The sequence below is a fragment of the Peromyscus leucopus genome, chromosome 19 (genome assembly GCF_004664715.2).
Source record: "Peromyscus leucopus breed LL Stock chromosome 19, UCI_PerLeu_2.1, whole genome shotgun sequence".
Lineage (NCBI taxonomy): Eukaryota > Metazoa > Chordata > Mammalia > Rodentia > Cricetidae > Peromyscus > Peromyscus leucopus.
In genome coordinates, this window is record NC_051079.1 from 65,456,338 (window position 1) to 65,482,863 (window position 26,526).

The 26,526-nt window shown below is 43.5% G+C and overlaps 1 protein-coding gene across 1 annotated transcript in view; it reads left to right on the forward strand.

Moving 5' to 3' along the window:
• Positions 1 to 26,526, forward strand: part of Pstpip2 (proline-serine-threonine phosphatase interacting protein 2) — an 88,694-nt gene that overhangs the window by 40,678 nt on the left and 21,490 nt on the right. The window contains exons 2-5 of the mRNA XM_028871982.2: positions 3,825 to 3,925; positions 16,731 to 16,808; positions 19,262 to 19,296; positions 24,034 to 24,140. Coding sequence (XP_028727815.1) covers positions 3,825 to 3,925; positions 16,731 to 16,808; positions 19,262 to 19,296; positions 24,034 to 24,140 — 321 coding nt within the window. The remainder of the gene's footprint in view (positions 1 to 3,824; positions 3,926 to 16,730; positions 16,809 to 19,261; positions 19,297 to 24,033; positions 24,141 to 26,526) is intronic.

Below are 26,526 nucleotides of genomic sequence, written 5' to 3' on the forward strand. Positions count from 1 at the left end.
TGATATGAATGATAAAATTTGTGCCTAATCCAAATTACCTATGATGAGTTAACTGATTTGTTAGAAAATATGCTAACTAGGGTTGGGAATGTAGCTCAGTTGATATTGCTTCTCTAGCATGTATTGGCCCTGGGTTTGATCCCCCGTACTATATAAACCTGGTATGGTGGCTGTAATTCTAGTACTATATAAACCTGGTATGGTGGCTGTAATTCTAGTACTATATAAACCTGGTGTGATGGCTGTAATTCCAGTACCATATAAACCTGGTGTGGTGGCTGTAATCCCAGTACTATATAAACCTGGTGTGATGGCTGTAATCCCAGTACCATATAAACCTGGTGTGTTGGCTGTAATCCCAGTACCATATAAACCTGGTGTGATGGCTGTAATCCAGTACTATTTAAACCTGGTGTGGTGGCTGTAATCCCAGTACCATATAAACCTGTGTGATGGCTGTAATCCCAGTACCATATAAACCTGTGTGATGGCTGTAATCCCTGTACTATATAAACCTGGTGTGATGGCTGGAATCCAGTACCATATAAACCTGGTGTGATGGCTGTAATCCCAGTACCATATAAACCTGGTGTGATGGTTGGAATCCGAGTAATATAAACCTGGTGTGATGCTGTAATCCCAGCATTTGGGAGGTTGAGGCAGAAAGATCAGAAGTTGAGGGCCATACTTGGCTATGATGTAGTAAATTAGATCAATCTGAGTTTCATGAGACCTGGTCTCAAAAGAAAGAAAGAAAAACAAAAAACAAAACAAAACTAAACAAACAAACAATGATAGCTCATGACACAAAACAGTATATGCTATTAGCCAAGTGACAATAAACACTCCAGGAACCAAGGACAGTAAATTCTTCCAGGAAGATGCCGTTCAGAGAAGACATGGGATTTGAACAGGCTCTGAAGCTAAGGTAGGATTTAAGTGAAGAAGGAAGACATGCCCTTCCCACTAAAGGAATAGTATTCGGAAAGGTCTTGGGGTAGCAATGTGCATTGTTCCTCCTGGAGATGGGAGAGGTTGTGGCGGGAGGTGGGGGGAGGTGTGGATTTGCACAGAACCCTCTGATTCTGATTCTGAGGATTAGGATCAAGGGTTTTGTCATTCCCACTTCTAATGGCAGATAGTGATGCTCTCTTAAAAATTTCTCCTTTATTTTGCTATTTATATATTTACATTCATTTAAAAATTGTTTTTAATTTGTGTGTGTGCAAGCAAGTAACCTCTGAGCTATCCCCCTAGTCCTACTAGCTATATTTTTATTTCTGCCAACCTTCCCTTCCTCCCCTTCTCTCCCCTTCTCGTGTCGTGTCCCCACCCCCACCCCCGTCTTTGTGGATATGCAGGTGCAGGTGTGTATAGAGGCCAGCGGCCAGCCTCTGGCAGTCTCCCTCAGGAGCTGTCCACCTTGTTTTTTGAGACAATCTCTCGCTGGATGGTCTCTCACTGGAGCTTGCTGAGTAGTCTAGGCTGGCTAGCCAGCAAGCTTCACCAGGGATGTGCTTGTCTCTGCCTCCCCAGGGCTGGGATTATGAGCACGCGCTACGACCCCTGACTTTTATGTGGGTGCCTGGACCGAACTCCAGGCTTCATACTTTGGTGTGAAGCCGACGTTTTGCCCACTGAGCTCTCTCCCTTGGTGCCGGGTGTCTTGCTATATCTTGGGCTGCGTGTGTGTGCATTCCTCTGTGTGGCTTCGCCCTCCCGCTCTTATTTCCGTCTTTCAGGTTAGTGCTCATGCTCTCCGACTAGCATAAGCCAGCCCTCCACTGCTGTGGACCTGGGTGCTGGGTGCTTTGCTTTTTCTGAGAATCTCTTTTCTTAGTTACTTCTTACTGGCGTTCCTTTCTTCACTGATTCAGAGTGACTGGGCGGCCGCTCTGTTTTGGTTTTGAGACTGGCAGCTGGGAGGCCTGTGTTTTCAGGAAACTCTGTTCTAGCTTTCTTGCCACACCAGATCTATTTGTACTGTTAATTAAGAAGAGGGAAACCACCTCCCTGATGTCATAGTACAGAGAAGTCTAGCGTTCTTGATGGGTAGGAATGGAGACATCTGTCTACAAAATGACTTTGACAATGAGCCTTTACCTGCCTTTGTTCACTTCCATGGGGGCCTTGATTCCTTGTTCTGTTCTTATGTGTTTGGGTGGGAGACATCTCACCCTGCACATTTCTGCTGTAGGTCCCTGAGGTGCATGACATCAAGGGAGGTTTTTCTGTGAGGGGTGCAGGGGTGGTGACAGTGTTGCATGAAGCTCTAGGCACGTTCAATAGAGTTGGGCAGAAATCTGTCTGAGGACTTAGAAGAGGGAACTGGGCTACCCAGAAAAGACTCCCAGAAAACATGAGAGTTGAAAGGCTGGCTTTGGATTTTGCAAAGGATAATGTAAATATTGTATTGAAGAGGGGGTAGTGAAATTGCTAATTAAAAATTGAATATTCTGCCGGGCGGTGGTGGCGCACGCCTTTAATCCCAGCACTCGGGAGGCAGAGGCAGGCGGATCTCTGTGAGTTCGAGGCCAGCCTGGGCTACCAAGTGAGTTCCAGGAAAGGCGCAAAGCTACACAGAGAAACCCTGTCTCGAAAAACCAAAAAAAAAAAAAAAAAAAAAAAAAAAAAAAAAAAAAATTGAATATTCTTTCCCCCAAACTTGGGCCAGGAACTATGTGCAGCAGTGCTGGCCCAGACTCCCATTCATGATTCCGTCGGGACAGTGGCCACTTTCTTCCACTCTGGGGCTTGCCTTCTCACTCTTCCTTGTGGTTCAGGACCGCTTCCCTTTTGTGGCTATTCCACAGTCTTTCAAGAGGGCTAACTGGCTGTGGGAGGAGATGTCAGGGTCTTTGGTGGCAGGATTAAGGACAAACTGAATGTTGTTTAGCCCCTGATTAAAATGGGCCTGTAGCCCGAGGCAGCCCCGGACCCCCTTGGTCCTACATGTGGGTACTTCATTTTAGTTTTGAGAGGAGCTGGTTCTCTGTGCTTGACTGCCTCCTCAGACTTATGGGACAAGAGTAGGGGCCAAATTTGGATAGATTCTCCAGGGAATGCCATGGACCAGGAAGAGACTATTGGCACATCACAGATTTTCCCTGTGATGTCATGCTCTTGTTGGGTAATTGCCAGATCTTCAGATTGTATTTACTAATGCATTTAAAAATTAAACAGGAAGTAGACTCAGACACTGGGTGGTGTCTTGAGCATAGGAAATCTCAAAGCCCACCCCCACAGTGACACATTTCTTCCAACAAGGCCACGCTTACTCCACAAAGCCACACCTCTTAAGAACGCCACTCCCTATGAGATTATGGGGGCCAATTACATTCAAATTAATATACTCTGTGTAGTCCTGGCTATGCTGGAACTCACTCTACAGTCTAGGCTGGCCTCGAACTCACAGAGCTCCACCTGCCTCTGCCTCCCAGTGCTGGGATTAAAGGCATGTGCCACCACCTGGTAGCCAGAGACAGTTTCTGACAAGCGATTTGAAGGAGCACACAACACCCTGTCTCTCCTGTCCTGACTTAGGTGTGAATGGAGGCCCAGAGAGGGACTTGAGTCCGCCTCACCCCTCATCCTTAAGCCTCCCATTCCTGTCTTGTCCCTTCTGTTTGGTGGCTCTTCAGTTTCACCATTTTAACTATTTTTTTTCCCAGCTGTTCATTTTTTACTTCTTTTCTGATTTCTCTTGGGTTACATCTTTCTAAAAATGATTTGGTAAAAGTCCCATTGCGGGCTTCCTGCCCCTTCTGCCCCATGCCTTCTTCATGCTGATTCCTAGTCTGACGCTATGCTGTTCATTCCTCCAGAGCACGGACATCCTCAGCACTGTCGGCTACGACAGCATCATCCAGCATCTCAACAATGGCCGCAAGAACTGCAAGGAATTTGAAGAGTTTTTAAAAGAACGGTAAGATGCTCAGGCCTTCAATATGCCCCCCCACCCCCACCCCAGACAGGGAATCATTAGTTTTCTCTTGTCTTTCTTTTTTAGAAAGTTATTTCTTGTTAGTACATGGCCATGCATGTGCTACAGTGTGTACGGGGGAGTCAGGGGATAACTTTGTGCAGTTGGCTTTTTCCTTCTATCTTTTCCTTCTGGGGATTGAACTCTGGCTGGCAGGCTTGGCCCCCAAGCACTTCTCCCTTGTTTACCAGTTCTGAAGACTCTCTGCTACGGGCTCTGAACCCATCCTAAGAAGCAACTGGTATTATTCTAGAATTAATATTAATATGCCTTCTCAGTGAGAAATCACTCTGCATACTCAATAGATTAATAGAGGGGGAAAAAGCTTTTTCAGCATAGCATGTGTCCAGCTCTGGCTAATGCCCATAGAGGAGCAGGCCATGAATAGATGGTTTTAGTAACTCACACACCTTAGGCTTGTGCATTCCACACACACTGTCATCCTTACATTTAGGTCCAGTTCCAGGTCACACTTTGAACGATTTAAACAGAGACAAGAGACTACAAGTCTGGCTGCTTGGGCAGATGGGAGATTTACACAGCAAAGATATTGCCAGAATTATTTAAGTATAGCAGTGTTGTACTTTTCCAATAGTTGTTACCTGGGGTCGTCTTGCCTGCTGCGAAGAATTAGGCTTTTCTAGAGAAGAGCACAGGGGACTTACTGCAGGCCGGGACCTAATGATGGTTGTGAGCATGTGCAGCCTCCTCAGCCACCCTTAGAGTTGTGCTCTTTGATATGGAGATGAGCCTCATGGCCATTTGTAATTCAGAGTTTCCTCCTTTTGTTATGGGAATGGAGCCTAATTGAGGCTCCATCTTTGTAAACAAACATCAACATCCCAGCATCCTAACTTTCACTGATCTCAAACAGACCTGGTTAGCATTCTTCTTATCTTTGGTGTATTTTGGAGGCAGTGGCCCCCTTAGCTAAATTCTACTTTGGGTGACTTAATGTTTTAGTGACTTAAGCAAATCTATCAGTAAACCTTTATAAGCGTCAGTTCTGACACTCGAGTTTCTTCTACATCAGTGCCGGTTCTAAAGTTCCCAGGAGCCAGTTTGAAAAATGAGATTTATAAATGTGACAGCGCATAGAATGCAGCAAGCACACAGACGGTATGAAGAAGCGTGATCTCAGTGACACTGAAGAGGCAGGTTAAGAATCGGCAACACACACCCAGTGGTGACGGTGCACGCCTTTGATCCCAGCATTAAAGGCAGGAGGATGTCTCTGAGTTCAAGACCAGCCTGGTTTACAGAGCAAGCTCCAGGACAGCCAGGCTACACAGTGAAACCCTGTCTCGAACCTCCCCCTACCCTACCAAAAAGAAGAATTGACAAAATAGCCAGGCAGTGGTGATGGTGTGCACGCCTTTAATCCAACACTCAGGAGGCAGAGGCAGGCAGATCTCTGTGAGTTTGAGGCCAGCCTGGGCTACAGAGTGATTTTTCAGGACAGCCAAGAGCTATATAGTTGAGACCCTGTCTTGAAAGAAAGAAAGAAAGAAGGAAAGAAAGACGAGAAAGAAAGATGAGAAAGGAAGATAGATAGAAACCGGCAAGAATCAATAAACAAACAACTGAAACAACCAAATTCTGGGGTAGCTTCATGGAAGAGGGGATCCTCTGGCAGGAAAGGTGGCTCTGACAGCTGTGGGAGACAGGAGGTCTTGGAGGTGGCAGTAAGCAGGGAGGTGGTAAGAGGAAGGCAGGACCTCATTCAGACACCAGAAGATGAGGCGCCATGAGAGAGGTGGGAGCAGGACCTAGCTGTCTTGGAGGCTCTAGGGAGAACGTGGTTCGTGGTTTGTGTAGCTTCTGGTATTGTTAGGAGTCTTTGATGGGTTTCAGCCCTATACTTCCTACCCTCTTCATTACTACAGGGAGTTCTTGGCTTGTAAGGACTCCTGTGATGATGGATTAGGAGCTGACCCTGCTCAAGGGTGATCTCATCTCAGCTAACTACATCTGTAGTGACCCTATTCCAAAGAAGAGGACAGTCTGAGATAGTGCGGACTAGACTTGGACAAGACTATTTTTAAAAGGGAGACAGCCCATGACATGCAGGTGGAACAGGCAGGAAAGTGAGACCTACAAAGGAAAGAACTTGAGAGAAGCATCTAGTTACTTCCTCTTCTTACCTGCTTCCATGGTCATTGGTCAGGGACATGCATCAATGGCACATATCTTCCCAGACGTCATTTTCCTCATCAGTAAAAGGAAGCCATTGGACTCTTGTTCTGTAAAATCTGTGAGCAAGGAGCCTGAGTCTTCCAACGAAATTAATAATTCAAGGGAGGCACTATTTTGGGAATATGTAACAAAATAGGCCAAAATGGGTAAATATCAGGTACTTAGACAAAAGGTTTCATTTTGACTACCTACTCTGACTTGGGGGCTCCCTCGAGCTCCAGGCAGGGAGTCAGTGGAGACTGTTTTCAGGCCTGAGGGAAAGGGCTGCATCTGATTATGCACCAGAAGGATGCCTGGCTTATAATGGATGTTCAGAAATGACAACGTAGGGGCTGGAGGGATGGCTCAAAGGCTAAGAACACTTGTAGCTCTTGCAGAGGACCAAGGTTTCATTCCCACTATCCACGTGGCTGCTTACAAACATCCATAACTCCAGTTCCAGAGGACCTAATGCCTTTTTTTTTTTTTTTGGGCCTGTATGTGTTCTGTACACAGGCATAAACACAGGCAAGCCACTCATACATATCAATTAAAAAATAAAGGAATCTTTAGAAGAAGACAAATGCATGAGCAGGAACACTGGGGTGGTTAGTGGGTGGTGATCTAGGTAAATGTTTCCCCAGTCAAAGGGGATTTCTACAAAGTCCTGGTGGTTCCTCCCGTGGCCATGGCCTCAGAACCCAGCACTTCCCCTACGCTTGGGATCTTCCTCTGTATGTCAATGGTGGTTCCCCTGGTTTTAGAGTGTGACTCTGGAGTTTCACTTCAGCAAAGCTCTCCTTTTTCTTCAGAGAGCAGACCCCTGTGCTTGCTGGGGGTGGGGATTCTGCCCACAGATGCCTTACTGCTAGAGTGCCTCCTCCTGGAGGCCAGGAGGGGTTCTCAAGAGCCCTTCAGGAGCAGACAGGAAGGAGGATGGAGGACAAGAGACAGGGATGCTCTGCTAGATTCTGCATACAATACACTGGAAGCTGGATGATGACTCTGGAAGTGCTGATGTTTAGTTATCACTAGTTTTAATACTGAAGTAAAATAGGGGACTTTCGAAAGCTGGAGAAGAAGTCCTGGGGTGATTGGCTTGGTTTGAGGAGCGATTCCACTTCCAGTGAGAGGAAAAAGCAGATAAGGGCCAGGGCTTAACACAGAAAGGCTCAGAAGATTTGCACTTGGACTTTCAGTGGTAAGCATTTTAAGGTGCAGAGAAAGAGGGAGAGGCCAGACAAGGGATTCAGAGTGACATGGTCAGAGTGAGGAGAGATTCCAGAAGTCTCTTTTCAGCACTGGGCAGCCGTGGGATGCCATTTAAAAAAGACCTCTGCAATCTTGGTGGCTGTGGTGCCTGAGACCTCTTTGAACCATGCTCTTGGGAAACTCAGAGCAAATGCCATGGGACCTTATGCTGAAATCTGGCCAGAATGCTTCTAGACTGTAGGTGGAAACTTCGATCAGAACTATGCAGTCTTTGGTGAGATGGAAACTTGGTTGGAGCAGAGTCTGCAGGGGAATGTAGATGGACCCAGGTTCCAAGCAGCAGACTGGACATTGGGATGGACTGCACTGGGGTAGGCCAGCACTGATAGCTGGACTCCCGAAGGGTTGTCCATAGGTGTGACCTTACAAAGGGATGTCTAGTGGTGTGATGGTCCTCTGTGAGCCAGAGAAAAAACAGGTAGACTAGCAAGCAGGCTGGACTGCATCAGACTCCATCCTGCACTTGGCTTTCTCCCCTTTCCTTAGTCTTCCTTATTTAACACTAGTGTCAGATTAGCAGGCAGCTCTGGTCTCCTTTGTTTTTGTCCTCAAAAATCTATCTTTTCCTTTTTCAAAGAGCACAGACTTTTCCTGATTTGTAGGGATTCAGTGTCTCAGCCTCCCGAGATCTGGGTGGTTGTAAATTATCTGGGTGTATGAGTTTACTGATGTCTTTTCATTTTACTTTTAGCCAAAACTGACACATCCTTCCTGCTGTTCCCTCTTTTATTCATATTTATCCTCTTTCTCTCCCTCTATCACTAATCACTAGTCTTACTCTGTTTTTGATCTCACTTTACAAAGTGGTTAATATATCACTCTACACAGTATTATCAGTGCTCCGTTACTTCCTAAAATGATTGGCATTTAAGGGGTGTTGTGTTTCTTTTTTTAATTTGACTATTATTGGACTTTCATAGCAGGCATTCCCTTTGGTAACGATCCTTTTGAAGACAGTATTCCAATTTCAGGGGAGCACTGGGGATTGAGCCTGAGGTCCTAGACACCAGTCCAGCAGAGAAAAATGGCACTTCTGCCTTACTGAAATCTAGTTCTTGTTGAATGTTAAAAACACTTCCTGTGAAAGAATCAGGGACACTTGAAAAGACCCAAATTGAAAATAACCCAAACACAGATGTACAAGTCCCAATGCAAAAGTATAAGAAACGTGAAAAACCAAGACAACATGACTTCTCTAAAGTTAGTAATACCAGTAGTAATGAACTAGACAAAATCAAAGACAAAAAATTCAAAAGGATACTTGTAAGTATGTTCAAATAGATCAAAGAGGCCATAAATTTCTGAATGAATTCCAAGAGAACACAAATACTGAATAGAATAACATAATCAGTATAAGATATGAAAATAGAAATCAGTAGAGACAGAAAGGCTGAAGAAAGCCAAGTGGAATATTGGAAATGAAAAATTCAGTAAGTCAAATAAAAAGTTCTATGATTCACCGATGAAATGGATCATGGGGAGGACAGAATATCAGTGCTTAAAGACAAGGTAGAGGAATTTCATCATTCACACTGTTAAAAAGTATAAATTCACAAGAAGGTATGAACAGAACATTTGAAATCTATGGGACACTCTGAAAAGACTAAATCTACAAATTATGGGCATAGAAGAAAGAGAAGTTCGTACTAAAAGCATAGAAAATATTTTCAATAAAGTCATAGCAGGAAATTCCCCAAATCTAGGGAAAGAGGTTCCCACCTAGGTACAAGTGACAGTTAAAAAGCCAAAGACCAGAAAACAAACAAACAAACAAAAAAAAACCCAAAAAACTCCTCATGTTAAATTGTAATCAAAACAGTAAATGGGCAGAACAAAGAATTCATATTGAAATCTGCATGAGAGAAACACCAGCTTGCATATAAAACCAGGCTCATACAAGAGATTTCTGTGGTGATATACTATGAACCCTAATAAAATCTGCCTGAAGATCAGAGAACAGAACAAGCCACTAGATTAAACATAGAGGCCAGGCAGTGGTGGCACACGCCTTTAATCCCAGGAAGTGATGGCTGGGTGGAGAAAGGTATATAAAGTGTGAGGAGACAGGAACTAAAGGCTTTTCAGCAGAAGCGTCCCTTTCAGCTAGAGGCTTTTTCAGCTGGAGCCTTTCAGGTGAGGACACAGAGGATTTCAGTCAGAGGACTCAGGTTTTTTATTAAAAGATTCATGTTACAATTTCTCAACAGAAACTTTAGAAGACAGAAGGGCGTTAATGTACCTAATTGAAGGAAAATGAAAAACTTTCTGTGATAAAGAGATTAAGAAATTTATGACCCCTAATTGAGGTCTGCAGAAGATCCTTGAAGGGATCCTTCAGACTGAGACAATTAAACACATGTACGAGGCTACAAGGAAGAATAAGGTACACTGAAACGTGGATAACCAAATGAGGACGAGGAAAACACCAAACACCACACAATCAACAAAGTGTCATGAATTAATACAAACCTTTTGGCAATAATTCTGAATATTAATGGTGTCCAGTCCCTATTAAAAAGCACAGACTGGATTAAAAAACAGGTCCCATGGGTTGGAGATTTAGCTCAGTGGTAGAGCACTTGCCCTGGGTTCGATCCTCAGCTCAAAAAAAAAAAAAAAAACCAGGTCCCATGTATTTGTTGCATCAAAGACAAATGCTACCTTAGGGCAAAAGGAGGAAAAATTCCCAAGCAAATGGACCTAGTAAACAAGTAAGTGTTGCTGTTTTATTTTTTATTATTTATTTATTTATTTATTTATTTATTTATTTATTTATTGGTTTCTCAAGACAGGGTTTCTCTGTGTAGCTTTGTGCCTTTCCTGGAACTCACTTGGTAGCCCAGGCTGGCCTCGAACTCACAGAGATCTGCCTGGCTCTGCCTCCCGAGTGCTGGGATTAAAGGTGTGCGCCACCACCGCCCGGCTGTGTTGCTGTTTTAATATCTGACAAAATTCACTCCAAATTAGTAGGAAGGGACAAAGAATTTTTTTTTATGCTGATAAAACAGAAAAGCCCATCAAGAGGACATTGTAATTCTAAACATGTATGCACCAAATATGAGTTCACTCGATTTTATAAAACAAATACTATTAGATGTAAAGTCACAGATTAACCTCAACTTAGTAGTACTGGGCTACTTCAATACCACACTTCCATAATAAATAGGCCATCCCAAGGAAAAAATATGTATCCATGTTAAACAGTATCATAGACCAAGTGAGACCCGTATAGAACATTTCACCCAAGCATGCAGAATGTACATCTCTCTCAGCAGTCTTTGGGACTTTCCCTAAAGGAGAACATATGATAGGACACATGGCAGTTCTTAGCAAACATGGAAATCATTCCTTGTATTTTGACTACAATGGAATAAAACTTTAAATCAACAGCAAGAGAAACTATACAATATACACAAACTCATGGAGATTAAATCCCACACTGTTTCACGATGAATGAATCACTGAAGATATCAAGGAGGAAATTAAAGAATTCCTCCACTGAATGAAAATAAACACATCATATCAAAAACTTTTAGGATATAATGAAATTAGTTCTGAGAGAAAGGTTCATAGCTACATTGGCTACATTAAAAATTAAAGAGCTCTCAAATAAATAACTTAATGATCACCCTTAGGGCAAGAACAAGTTGAGCACAAAATCAGTGGGTGAGAAGAAATTATATCAAGCCAGAAATTACAGAAATGGAAATAATATAAAGAATCAATGAAGCAAAGAGCTATTTCTTTGAAGAGATAAATAAGATAGGCAAACCCTAACCAATCTAACCAAAAGAAAAAGAAGACTCAAATTAATAAAAAAAAAAATCAAACCTAAAAATGGAAAGGAGACTTTACAACAGATGCTGGGGAAATTCAGGAAATTCTTGGGACATGCTTTAAGTTGGAAAATCTAAAAGTAATGGATGAATTTCGGTTGCATATGATCTACCCAAATTAAACCAAGCTGGGATAAAGAATCTAAACAGGGGGGCTGGAGTAATGGCTCAGTGGTTAAGAGTGCTTGATGTTCTTTCAGAGGTCCCAGGTTTGGTTCCCAGCACCCATGTCATGTGGCTCACAACCACTTGTAACTCTGTCTTCAGGGGATCTAGTGGCTTCTTCTGGGCTTTTTGGGCACCTGAACACACATGCATCCATACATTTGCACATGTGCACACATGCACACACACACACAAATAAAATAAAACAACACATCTACAACAATTGTTGAGATTGGGGCTGAAAAAGTCCAGGCCAAGATTTCTTTGTTTCTTTTTTTTCTTTCTGTGTGTCTGTCTGTCTGTGTGTCTGTGTGTCTGTGTCTGTCTCTCTCTTCCCTTCCTTTCTTCCTTCCTCCCTCCCTTCCTCCCTCCTTCCTTCTCTTCCTTCCTTCCTTTCTAGACAGGGTTTTACTACATAGCTCTGGCTAGCCTGGAACTTGCTATGTAGACCAGGAGCCTGGAACTTGCTATGTAGACCAGGCTGGCCCCAAATCCACAATTGCCAGCTTCTACCAGACTTTTAAAGGAGACTTAACACCAATGCTTAAACTATTCCATAAAATAGAAAAAAAGTGCTTCAGACTCAGAGAAAGACACAGCAGCAACACAATGAAGTCATAAGCCAATATCTTTAATGAGCATGCATGCAAAAATATCAATCAAGTACTTAAAAACTACAAACTAAATAGAAGAAAACATCAAAGAGATCATTCACTCTGGTCAAGGTGGCTTCATTCTAGAGATTCAAGGATGGTTCAACAGATGTGAATCAATAAATGTAGCACATCATACAAATGGGCTCAAGAATAGAAATCACATGATCATTTCAATAGATACAGAAAAGGCTTTTGACAAAATCTAACATCCATTTATCATAAAATCCTGAAGAGGCTACAATAGAAGGAATGTATGTCAACATAATGAAAATATATTTAATTAACTGTAGCACAAATTCTAACTGGTCTTAATAATAAAAACCTGGAGGCAGATATCACGGTGAAAGCTGAAAGATCAGGTGAAAGCTGGGCAGCCAGCCACTAGAGAGACTTCTTACCTCTACTGAATCCTCAGCCTGAAAGGGATCTGAACTCCTATCTCCTTCCACCTTCTATTCCTTTTCTTCACACAGCCATCACACTTCCTGTCTCAACCTCCCTAGTGCTGGAATTAAAGGTGTGTGCCACCATTGCCTGGTTCTGTTTCTCTTTTAAACTGGATCAAAATTTTGTGTAGCCTCGAACTCACAAAGATCATCTGCCTCTATGGCTAACTAGTGGCTTAGCTCCATACTCTGATCTTCAGACAAGCTTTATTTGTCTGATCACAAACAAAGTATCACCACATCTAACATTATACTAAACAGGAAATACCTCCAGGCATTTCCACTAAAATCAAGAACAAGACAAGCATGTCCACTTTCTCTACTTTTATTCAATGTAGTGCTTGAAGTCTTAGAGAAAAAGAGACAAAGAAATAAAAGTGATATAAATAGTAAAGAAAGAAGTCAAAGTTTCCAGATGACATGATTCTATGCATAAGAGATTCCTAAGATTCTACTAGAAAACTTGTAGAGCTGGGAAACTCTTGCAGCACAATGGCAGGATGCAAAATCAAACACCAAATCATCAGCCTCTTGTGTACCAGCCACACATCTGACAAGAAAGAAATCTGGCAAGCAATTCTATCCACACCTGCCTCAAAAGATACTTTGGAATAAACCTAACCAATGAAGAGAAAGACCTCACCAATGAAAACTTTAAAACTGATGAAAGAAAGCACAGACAGTCAAAGATGGGAAGACTGCCTAGGCTCATAGGTAGGAAGAGGTAACATTGTGAAAATGACTATCTTTAGAATATTTTTTACATTTTTTTTGTTTTTATCAGATAATCAGCAGATGTGAATGCCAAGCTTAGCTAGAGACCCTGTCTCAAGGGAAGAAGACGGAGTGTGAGCTAGAGCACCCTCTGCCATCATTTGTCTTTACATGTGTGCACACAGGCACATGCTCACATGTGCACACACACTGAAGACATAGATATTCACAAACAAACAAAAAAATTTAAAAAATACCGATTTCAATCACCATCAAATGATACAACTAATGTATGTATGCTTGTGGTGTATTTGTCTATACATGTTCATGTGTGTGCATGCACATATGTGTGGCTGCATGTCTGTGTGAATGTATGTTGTGCAGATCACAGATTGCTGTCCATACCTTCCTTACTTGTTTTTCAGCAGTTTTTTTAAATTTTATTTGGTGTGTGTGTGTGTGTGTGTGTGTGTGTGTGTGTGTGTGTGTGTGGTTGGAGGTCAGAAGGAGAATCAGTTATTTCATTCAACCACATGGGTTTTGGGGGTTACACTCATTTCATTGGGTTTGGCAGCAAGCACCTTTGCCTGCTGAGCCATTTCACTGACCCTTTACCTTACTTTTTGAGACAAGGTCTCTTTCTGAACCTGGAACTCATCAGCTTCAGTAGGCTGGTTGACCAGGAAACTCCATGCACCCCAGGGATATAATTATGGATGTGTGCCACTGTGTTCTACTGTCCACCCCATACAAGGTCTCACTGTATAGTCCTTGCTGGCCTGGAAGTCACTATATAGACCAGGCTGGCCTTGAGCTCAGAGATTCTCTTGCCTCTGCCTCTCAAGTGCTGGGATTAGAGGTGTGCACCATCATACCTGGCCACGTGCTCCTCTTTATGTGTTGTGCGTGATGCGCTTTACCCACTAATCGTCTTCTCAGACCCTGTCTTAGGTAGGGTTTCTAGTGCTGTGAAGAGACACCATAACCATGGCAACTCTTATAAAGGAAAACATTTAATTGGGGCTCACTTACAATTTCAGAAGTTTAGTTCATTATCTTCATGGTGGGGAGCATGGCAGTGTGCAGACAGACATGGTACTGGCTACATCTTGATCAGAAGGCAGCAGGAAGTAGACTATCTCACTGGGACTAGCTTGAGCATATATGAGACCTCAAAGCCCACTCCCACAGTGACACACTTCCTTCAACAAAGACCACACCTACTCCAACAAGGCCACACCTCCTAATAGTACCACCACAGTCCCCAAATGAGTTAATTTTGGTTGATAGAATTTGAATAACTTATTATTGTTTTCTTTGATTTAAATATTTATTTTTATTATTTTAATTATGTGTATGTATGTGTGTGTGTGTGTGTGGAGTATGTACACATGGATGTAAGTGCCCACAAAGGTCAGGGGTGTGAGATCCCCTGGAGCTGGGGTTACAGGTAGTTGTAAGCCACCTGATGTGGGTGCTAGGGAATCAAACTCTGGTCCTCAAGAAGAGCAGTATGTGCTCTTAACCATTGAGCCATCTCCCCAGCCCTGGAGCTTTTCTTTTTATTTTTTTTTAGGATAATAAAAGCTGGGCCTGGTGGTTCAGGGCCATAGTCATAGTTTTTGGGAAGTTAATGTGAAGATTTAGGTTGATGTAGGCTACAGAGTATGACCCTATCACAAAATGAAAAAGTCAAGGGCTGACCTGAGTGAGTAGCTGTTACTTTCTGGTGCTGACAATGAAGCCCAGAGCCTTCTCAGGTAAATACCACACCACTGGCCCACATCCCCCAGCAGTCTGGGGCAGGAGAGATGGCTCTGTAGCACGAATCCTGATTGGTCTTAATAATAAAAACCTGGAGTCAGATTTGGGGTAAATGTGGAATGATCAGAGAAGCAGAGCAGCCAATCACTAGTTCTTACCTCTACGAAATCTTCAGCCTAGAAGAGGCTGAGCTCCTGTCTCCTCCCACCTTATATTCCTCTCTCTGCCCAGCTATATCACTTCCTGTTTCCTCCTCCCAAGTGCTGGGATTAAAGGTGTGTGCCACCACCGCCCGGCCTCTAGTGGCTAGCTCCGTGCTCTGATCTCCAGGCAAGATCTATTTATTAAAGCACAAATAAAATATCACCACATGGTTCAGTGGTTAAAGTGTGTGTTGCTCCTGTAGACAGACATAACTTGGTTTCCTGTGTTCACACAGGAAGCTCCTAACTGCCTGGGACTTCAGCTTTGAAGAATCTGATATCCTCTTTGGTCGCAGCAGGCACTCAAATGCTTGTACACATACGATAACATACAGAGACATGTAAACGACATGAATCTGATTAAAAATATTTCATTTTTATTACAAAATTCATTTAATTTTGTATTTCTCTGATTTCTAGTGTGATCTGGAATCATTTTATACATCATATATTCTGTTTTGTCATATAGTTCTAATTTTTTCCCTTATTTGGTAGAGGTTCTTTTAATATGTGTGTTTGTCTGTGGAGTGTGTGCATGTGTGCCTGTGCCCATGTGAGTGTGTGGAGACCAGCAACAGCAGACCCCATCCACTATTTATTTATTTATTTATTTGGAGACAGTCTCACTGTGTAGGCTTGGCTGTGCTGGAACTTGCCTGTGTAGATCATGTTAGCTTTGAATTAACAGAGATCTGCCTGCCTCTGCTTCCTGAGTGCTGGGGTTAAATGGTGTGTACCCCCATGCTGCTGCTGTGTTTCTCTTCCTTTGAGACAGTGTCTCTCACTGTCCTGAGGCCTCCTGGGTAGGGTAGGCTGCCTGGCCGATGCACCCAGGAATCCTGTCTCCTACTTCCAGGGGCTGGAATTGCACGTTTGTTTTACATACCTGGCCTTTAAGGCCTGGGTTCTGGTGATTGAGGGGTGTCTGTGTGCGTGCGTGCGTGCGTGTGTGCGTGCATATGTGTGTGTGTGTGTGTGTGTGTGTGTGTGTACTTTCTTAAGGCTTATTTTTATTTATGTGTATGTGTCTGTATGCCATGTGTAAGTATGGGTGCCAAGGAGGCCAGAAGTGAATGTCTGATCCTTTGGAGTTACAAGTGGTTATGAACTGCCTGATGAATGTGCTATGAACTAAACCCAGGTCCTCTGGAAGAGCAACAAGTGCTCTTAGCCATGAGCCATCTCTCCAGCCCCTTCCTTTTGTTTTTTGAAACAAGGTCTCATATATCCTAGACTGGCCTCAAACTCCCTGTGTAGCTAAGGCTGATGTTGACTCCTGGCCTTCCTGGCTTTACCTCCCAGTTCTGGGATTATAGGTGTGTACCACCATGCCTGGCTTTGAGTTTTATTTTAATTAATTAATTAATTTTAAATTACCGAGTCTTATATTTTACACAGTGACTTTCCATCTGAACTTCTACAGTAAATGAACAACTTTCCTGCAGGGGCATTGTCTTATGTGTCTTAGGTAAGAACTCTATGCAGGACCCCATGACCTTCTCTTCTGTTCCCTCTAGGGCATCAATTGAAGAGAAATATGGCAAAGATCTGCTGAGTCTCTCCAGGAAGAAGCCATGTGGACAGTCCGAGATCAAGTAGGTACCCGTCAGTGTCTTTCTGAGTCCTAGGCTGGCTCACTGCCCAGTGGCCCATTGTTTCAGCAAGTACAATTGAGTAACAGTTACAGTATATAAGATTAAAAGAATTTTTTTCCTTTTTTCCAATTGTGAAAAGTCTGTGTCTTTTCATAGATCTTAACAGAACACAGAATTTGTGGCTCTAAGTTACCACAATTTTTTCAGTATAGACCCTTGCTGAAGAAACACAGTGAAACTGAACATTTAGTTCATAATGCACACACACACACACACACACACACACACACGTTACTGTGACTACAATTCAACAATGCAATAGATTGCAGAATTAGACATAGATTTTTAGTGATGAACAGATCTAAAAATAAACCTCAATTATACAGACTATGTTTATAAAAGAGTGAATTAAAGGCTTAAGTGGGGAGATTTTTAGAAATGTCCTGGAAATTTTGTAAAAGGATCAGATAGGAAAATGAAATCTTCCAGGCTAGAGGGAAAAGACGATTTCAGAGCTGGGAGATGCCTCTGTGGCTGAAGTATTATCTGCACAAGCGTGATGGCCATAGCTCAGTTCCCCAGAACCGATGTCAACGCTGGATGATGTGGAAGCCTGTAATTCCAACCTTAGAAGGTGGAGTCAGGGGATCCCTAGAGTTAACTGGATAGATAGCATGGCTAGCCATATCAGTGAGCTCTGGGTTTGATTGAGAGACCCTGCCTCAGAGAATGAGTAGAAGACTGATAGAGGATGATTCTTAGCATCAACTTCAACCTTGAGCCTTTACATGCACATGTGTGTATGCTCACATACATGCCCACACATGTGGAGACATGCATGTTCATACACACGTACAACATGCATAAAAACAGAAAAGAAAAAAAATGTTAAGGAGCTGGGCAGTGGTGGCATACACCTTTAATCTCAGCACTTGGGAGGCAGAGGCAGGTGGATCTCTGTGAGTTTGAGGCCAGCCTGGTCTACAGAGCGAGAGCCTGTCTCGAAAAACAAAAAACAAACAAACAAACAAAAAGTTAAGGGTTTAGTTAGGAGAAATAAATTGAAGAGAAATATTATACAGCACTGTGATTGTAGTTAATAGCAATGCATTATTCTTAAAAAGAATTGAAAGTAGATTGTAAGTGTACCACTCCAAAACAGTGGTAAGGATGTGAGGTAATGGATATACTAATTACTTTATTGAGCCATTCCACAATGCATACAGATTTCAAAATATCACGTTGCACATGGTAAAGATGCACAATTTTATTTTTCAATTAAAAGAAAGAAGCTGTAAAAAAGGAATAGGCTTGACCTATAGTTTCTGATCAGTAAGTATATGCTGAGTGTAGTGACCTACACCTTCAGTCCCAGCACTCGGGAATCAGAGGCAGGTGGATCTTTCTGAGTTCGAGGTCAGTCTGGTCTACAAGGTGAGTTCCAGGACAGCCAGAGGTACAGAGACTCAATCTCAGAAAAAAAAAAAAGCATGTGATGACTTTCTGGAAAAGGAGTCAGTTGAGAGCCAGGGTTTGAGCTGGGGCATGGTGGGGAATGCCTGTAATCCTAACATTTGGAAAGTGGAGGCAGGAGAGTTAGGAATTTAAGGCTGACTTCAGCTGCATAGCAAGCCCGGATAGGTGAGATGCTGTCTCAGTTTGTACACCACCCCCCGCCCTCCCCTCAGAAACTCACTGAAAGTGCACACTAGGATTGGAGCTCTCTCTTTATTTGCTTCATTTTCATATTCAAATGACAACATGTTCTTATGAGAAAGGGATTGTAGCTAGAGTTTTCCTGCCTTGCCCACAGTCAGGACAAATCTCTGTCTACCACCAGTCCCACAGCCGCTCAGACCCAACCAAGTAAACACAGAGACTTATATTGCTTACAAACTGTATGGCCATGGCTGGCTTCTTGCTAACTGTTCTTATATCTTAAATTAATCCATTTCCATAAATCTATACCTTGCCATGTGGCTCGTGGCTTACCGGCATCTTCACATGCTGCTTGTCATGGCGATGGCTGGCAGTGTCTCCTTCTGCCTTTCTGTTCTTTCTTTTCTCCTCTCTGTTAGTCCTGCCTATACTTCCTGCCTAGCCACTGGCCAATCGGTGTTTTTTTTTTTAATTGACCAATCAGAGTAATTTAACATACAGACCATCCCCACAGCAAGAAATCAGATTCCTATATTATCACCGGGGAAGATAAAATGCAGAGTTTTCACATTTGGCTCTACCCAGGGCAGACAGTGCAGAACTGTTTATGCCGGGGACTGAGGAGGTCGGTCTTAAGAGGCTTTGGTCTTCTACTGTTTTCTGAGGCTCCAGGGTAAACGTGAACCTGGAGCCCCCAGGTGAAGACGTGGCAAAGAGAGGCACGTGAAAACATTGCGATGAAATTAGATAGATGATTTCCAGAGCTGAAATTGTATTATGTACTTGTTTTTCAGTACCTTGAAGAGAGCCCTCGAGGTCTTCAAGCAGCGTAAGTTAATTATTTAAAATTTCATTTTATATGTATGGGTGTTTTGCCTGCATGCATGCCTGTGTACCGTGTGTGTGCCTGGTGCCCACAGAGGCCAGAAGAGGGCGTCAGATCCCCTTGAACTGGAGTTACGGTGGCTGTCAATGTCATGTAGGTGCTGGGAATTGAATACAGGTCCTCTGGAAGAGTAGCCAGTACTCTTACTGCTCAGCCATCACTCCAGTCCCTAGTGCAATCATCGGTAGACTCTGTCTCTTTCTTCTAAGGTGAGTTCTAGTTTGAACAGTAGTTTAACATTGGGTAGAAAGATTTAACACAACCATAAGGTGAGAAAAAGCTCTGCAGATTAGAAATGAGCCAGACTCTTCACATCTACCTGTCACTTGGATAGTGTGGTTAGCACAGATTCATGGGCTCATCTGAGGTTCTGACTCAGGGGTTTGGAGTAGGGCCTGAGATTCTGTGTGCTCTTAAGTTCCAAACAGGAATAACAGCATGCAAGAACATTCTGTCCTGTGTTGTTTTTAACTCAGAGATATCGTTATGTGAGTGCTTGTCTGTACCTTACTTGATTCTGACAGACTTACCCAGCCTCTCATATATTTTTGTGTGGCTTTTCGCTTCCCAGAGATAATTCTGCTGGACTTCAGTCACTGGGGGCAATGTTTTAACTGTCTTGCCATTTCTCCCAGATTTTCAGACATTTTAAAAATCATTTTTATGCAGAAGAAATCTTTATTTTCTAGTGTGTGTATTTGTGTGTGTAAGGGTATGTGAGTGTAGAGGTCAGAGCACCACTTTGTGGGATCTTCACCTTTAACCTTGTTGAAGCAGGATCCCTCTTGTTTTTACTGTACGGCCTCCTCCAGGCTAGCTGACCCCCAAGATTCTGGGACTTTCTCCAATCAGCGCCTCCCATCTTTCTGGGAGTACTAGATTATAGATGTATGTCACACATCCGGCTTTTTTCATGGCTCTAGGAATCTAACTGAAGTCGTCAGACTTGCTTGGCCAATGGTTTTACCCGATGGGATGGCCCCAGCTCTACAAGACATTTTATTTTATTTTTTTTTTTGGTTTTTCGAGACAGTGTTTCTCTGTGTAGCTTTGCGCCTTTCCTGGAACTCACTTGGTAGACCAGGCTGGCCTCGAACTCACAGAGATCCGCCTGGCTCTGCCTCCCGAGTGCTGGGATTAAAGGCGTGCGCCACCACCGCCCGGCTTAAGACATTTTAATTACGGCAGTCTTCAAAGAAACATATTACCTGGCCATTCTTTGCTCCTGTTGTAGTCTGGCACGTGGTCCCACCTACCCCTCCCCAGGCCTGCTCTTTTAATGGACACTAGCAATCTTTCTCTAGTTCAGAGTATGTCAGGGCTTTTCTCACCCACTTTGGCATGTTCATTGATGCTGTCCTAGTTTGGTTGTGAATCTGACCTGGAACTACACCAGCAGATTTTTATTAGTTACAGTAACGTGGAGACAATCAGGAGCTGGGAGGTCTGGGATGAGACCTGTCACATTACTCTTCAGGGAGTCCTGCCCAGCTCAGTGTTCCTCAGGGTTTCTGCTTCCAGGGCTTTCTGTCCTTCCTTGTAGGGGATTTCCAGGTGAAGGGTGTCAAAGGGCACAGTGTGTATGACTGATGCTGGAAGTGTTTCTGTAGCTGGTTGAGTGCTGTTCCGTCAGAACCCCTGTTATCTGCTTCCTGTCATACTATGGTATGACTGTGTCCTAATACAGGAGACTTCTGACCCATCACATGAGAGGATTTCCCCCATAACAACTAAGCAATCCCTTCCACAATAGAAGCTAGCCAGTGTCCTCTGGTTCTGCTCAGTTGTCACACTATCATCCTGGAGGTAATCAGATCCTGTACTCTGAAGGCTCAGCTCCCACTATAGTTACCTGTCCCAAGGCTCCTACCTGTGCCCACCAACAGGCTGAAGATCAGGTTCCCACAACCCCCATTTGGTTCAATACATTTACCCCAGTAGCTCCCAGAACTTAGGGAAAGAATTACCCTTGCTGGTTTATAATGAAGGATATTACAAAGGAAATGGGTTAAGGTGAGGGGGCGGAAGTGGGGTGTGTGTGTGTGTGAGGAACTTTTATGCCCTTTCTGAGCACACTGTGCAGGAATGGGTTCAGCAGGCTTCAGCCACACCCAGTAATCACCGCATGCTTAGCTATTAGGAAGCTCCCAAAGCTGTCTCTGTTTTGATTTTTATGGAGACCTCATTGGATAGACACGCTTGTTAACAGACTGAGTGGGAAAGCCAGTTGGGAGCTTCAGAGTCTTCCTGGCCTCTGGAGTACCATGTCTACCTGCAGTGCATGGGGTGAGACTCCTCTGGAGGGAACTGGGTCCTTTGACCCACTACCAGACAAGATAAAGAACACAAAGAAACCCTGTCTCAAAAAAACAAAACAAAACATAAAAAGAATTTCTTTATGGTCCACTAAAGGAAGAGAGAGATCAGTTTTCACAATCTTCCTTGGCCAGGGGTCACAAAAGCAGCAAGATGAATCAACATTTCATATATATTATACACTAGAGGTGTACAAGATACATAAATAAATACTCCTCTCAACTGACAGTGTCTTCTTTTCTCTTGAGTTCGGTGACGGATGTTCTTCTCATGGAGATGCAGTGTCCTTCTATGTTCTTTATTTACAATACACCGAGGAGCCAAGTGTGTTGGAGCAAAGAGCTTAGGCATAGCTCGGCTCACCCCAGTAGACGACTTTTTCACTCTTACTTGTTTTCCATCTCCCTCAAAAAACAGTGCGATTGTCTCTGCCGTGGTAGCACATGCCGGTAATCGGAGCACTCAGGAGGCAGAGACAGGAGGGTCCTGAGTTCCGTTAAGTTAAAATTGTTTCCTTAAAGAGCTGGAGGACTGGCTCAGTGAGTACTTGTCATGCAAGTGTCAGGACCTGGGTTCACATCCCAGGAGCACACATAAAACCAGACATGGCAGTGCCCATCTGCCATCCCAGGAGCACACATAAAACCAGACATGGCAGTGCCCATCTGCCATCCCAGGCAGAAGCGGGAGAATTCTCAGACTCACGAGCTTGGTGTGCAGAGTGGGAAAACCGAAAGGAGAACCTGTCTCAAACAAGGTGGAAGGTGAGAGCTGCCATTCAGAAGTGTCCTCTGACCTCTACACATGCACTGTGACATGTGTGTTCCTGACTCACACAGGAAAATGCACATATTGCACACAAGATTTAAAAAAAATTAAAGGTTTCTTAGGTCAGCCTTTCTAGTTTTAACAGCATGTTTCATATTATTATTATTATTATTTTTGAGACAGTTTCTCTCTAGGTAGCCCTGGCTGTCCTGGAACTCACTATGGGGATAAAGCTGGCCTCCCTTCTGCCTCTGCCTCCCAAGTGCTGAGATTAAAGGTGTGCACAAACCACACCCAGCCTAATTTGAGCAAAATACAAGTGTTTTTCTTTCTTTCTATTATAAAGAAAATAACCTTCAGAGGTCAAAACATTGCACAAATGTTTGATAAATGTTTATGCTCATGAGAGGCCAGAGATAGAAAGCACCCAGAGATTATGAAAAGAGGTAGAGAATCAAACTTAATGATTCTTTTTTATTTCTCATATTCATTGGTGTTTAACTTGCATGTGTAACTGTGTGAGAGTGTCAGATCCCCTGGAACTGGAGTTACAGACAGTTGTGAGCTGCCATGTAGGTGCTAGGAATTGAACCCAGGTCCTCTGGAAAAGCAGCCAGTTATTAACCTCTGAGCCATCTCTCCAGCCCCAAGAATCAAATTTGAAATTGTGATGATCTTAGTAGCACTCTAGTTCTATTTCTCTTGCTCTGATAAAATATTGACAAAAGAAATTAGGGAGAAAGAGTTTATATTCAGTGTATAATTCCAGTTACAGCCTCCCACTCGAGGGAAGTCATCACACCCATGGTCAAGGTCAGAGAGTAATGATTATTATTACATGCATGCTCACTGGTTTGTTTGCTTGTGCTCGGCTGATTTTTCTGCTGAGTTTTCAGGATCCCCTGACTGGGGAGTGGTGCTGCCCCATAGTAGGTTGGATCTTCCCCACATCAATGAACTTGACAACACGCCCACAGGGTCTCAACCCTCACTGAGACTTTCTTTACAAGGTTGTGCCAAGTTGACAGTCAAAGCTAACATCCCTCTCAGGATATAAGGTTGTTGACTGTAACCTTGGCTCCGCCCCTCCCCGCCCCCCAGCCTGGGGTGTACAACTGGGTTAGTAACAGTGGCTAGAGGCTAAGCTAAAGACTTAGCTTTGAGCTGGGCAGTGGTGGCCAACACCTTTAATCACAGCACTTGAGACACAGAAGCAGGTGGATCTCTGAGTTTAAAGAGAGCCTGGTCTACAGAGTCCAGGATAGCCAGGGCTACACAGAGAAACCTTGTCTCAAAAAAAAAAAAAAAAAAAACAAAAAACAAAAAACAAAAAACAAAACAAAACAAAACCAAAACCAAAAACAAAAACCAAAAAAACAAAACAAAAACAAAAAAACAAAAAACAAAAAAAAAACCGACTTAACTTTGGTCTTGGTTGAGCACAAGAAGGACCTCAGTAAGTGCTGGTGACCAAAGAAAATTCTTAATTTTGTTTCTTGCTCCAGATTTGGATGTATAGTTTTGAATCATTGTGTATATTTGAGTTTAGACGCATATGGACCTTGACTTTGTTTTATTTACACATTCTTTTTACAGAAGTAGACAATGTGGCCCAGTGTCACATCCAGCTTGCGCATACTCTGAGAGAAGAGGCCAGGAAGATGGAGGAATTCAGGGAAAAGCAAAAGCTGCAGCGGAAAAAGGTTAGTTTCGTGGATGTGGTACAGTATCACTTTCTTCTGCAGAGAAATCTCAGGCATGCCTGTTCCTAAATTGCTCAACGTGCTGGGCATAGTGGCACACTTTTAATCCCAGCACTCAGGAGGCAGAGGCAGGTGGAGCTCTGAGTTCGAGGCCAGCCTGGTCTACAGAGTGAGTTCCCAGACAGCGAGATTCTACATAGTGTGACCCTATCTCAAACAACAACAACACCCAAAACAACAACAACAACATCCCTGCACAACTTGGTTCCCACCCCTAATATAATCATAACCATTTTCTGGCCTGAAAAATGACATATTGGAGTCTTCATGTAGAGACTCAATAAGGAAACATATACCCTGTACCCCAGGTCAGTCTTCCTTTAAAAGAACTTGCAGGAGTGCTGGAGAAATAGTTCGAATGGTAAAATGCTTCCCATATAAGCATGGACCTGTGATTTTAGACACCAAGAACCTGGGCCACATCCTTACAGGATTCAGTGGTTCTGTTTGCGGTCTCTTCCTTTCAGATCCGCTGCCCCTGTCATACTTGTTTTTATCAGACAAGACTGTGGCTGGAGACCTCTTTGCTCCCATCAGCAGCATCTAGCACACCCTAGCTAGTGAGCTTCCGGATCACACTCTTCCTAAGCTAGGCAACAGGGGAAGGGTGAAGAACTGGGAGAGACTCACGCTTTCCTTGAAGTTCATAATACCATGGCATAACCCCATTTTCTAGCTAGAGAAACTGGCCCTGGGAAATCCAAGTTGTTTTGTTTTCAAAGCAGCTCTGGAGGGCCCCCCTTTTTTTATTTAAAGATGTATTAATTTTCATTTTATGTGTATGCATGTTTGTCTGCATGTATGTGTGTGCACTACATGTGTGCCTGGTGCCTGTGGAGCCAGACGAGGGTATCGAGCCCTTGAAACTGGAGTTACAGACTGTTGTGAACCATTGTGTGGGTGCTGGGAACTGAACCCAGGTCTGCTGGAAGAGCAGCCAGTGCTGTTAACTGCTGATCCTGTCTCAAACAACACCACCACTCAAAACAACAGGACCCACTCCAGGAGCCACAGGACTTTTTCATTGACGGGATTAATTCCACATACCTGAAAGGTGTTGGGAGTGAATACGAGTTATTATGCTAAATGCAGTCAGTGTTTGGGGACTTAGAAGAATCAAGAAATAAGCAGGCACAATTCTAATTCTTTTTTATTTTGTTCCTGAAAACCTTGTATATGTAAGTTGATGCTTTAGTCAAGTAGAGCCCTTCAAGAATGTCTTTCAAGACTGGAAGGCTGACACCAAAGATTTCTATTCAGGTCTCTGTGGACATTTGGGGATCTGTCATCCTTCCTGGAGGACTCTTTGGAATCCTTCCTGTATCCTAGCTTTTGACGGGATCTGACGTTGTTTCTACAGTCTGTGCATCCAACCAACGGCCAGTATTAAGGCTGATTCTATCCTAACCTCTCAAGAGGAGCAACTTTGCCTGCAGTTTTAAGTTGGAGTCTGGGTCGACACTGGTGTGTCAGGCTGCCTGTAGCACCTTAAAAACCTCCTTGTCTCACACCCACCATCATTTCACGAGCTGCATTTCCCTTTGTGTGTGTGAGACATGGTCTTGTGAAGCCCAGGCCGGCCTCCAGCTCAGCATATGTATAGCTGAGTCTCCTGCCTCCACCTCCGAGTACTGGGACTGTAGACGTGTGCTGCTATGCCTGGCCCAAGAGCTGCTTTTTGCACACTGCTGCCCCTTCCCATTTCTCAGCTGGTGCCTGTGCAATCAGTGTCTCTTAGCATGAAGGACAGATGCTGACGGTTAAGGAACACCGCATCAAATGGTTTCACTTGTTCTTTCAAGCTTGCGTGTCACTCTTGAGGTTTATCTATCCCAAAGCCCTTTTCCAAGCAGAAGTATTGTGTGTACTGAACTCATTGGATGGAAGATTCTTTTGTCTGACATTGCCCAGTCTGCCACTTCTTTAAGGAAATTACAGGTTGTTCTGGTTTTTGAGACAGGGTCTCCCTATGTAGCCCTGTAACTCTATATCTCTAGGCTGGTCTCTAACTCATAGAGATCTCCCTTGTCTCTGCCTCCCAATTGCTGTGCACCACCGTACCCGACACCAGGTGTTTTTTTAAAGTTACCTTTTATTTATCTATTTTTCTAATAATTTATTTATTTTTATGAGCACTGATGTTTTGTCTACATGTATGCCTATGTGAGGGTGTTGGATCCCCTGAAATTGGAGTTATAGACAGTTGTGAACTGCCATGTGGGTTCTGGGACTTGAACCCTGGTTCTCTGGGAGAGCAGCCAGTGCTCTTAACCACTGAGCCATCTCTCCAGCCCCTTACTTTTTAAATTTTTTTTTCCTTTTATTT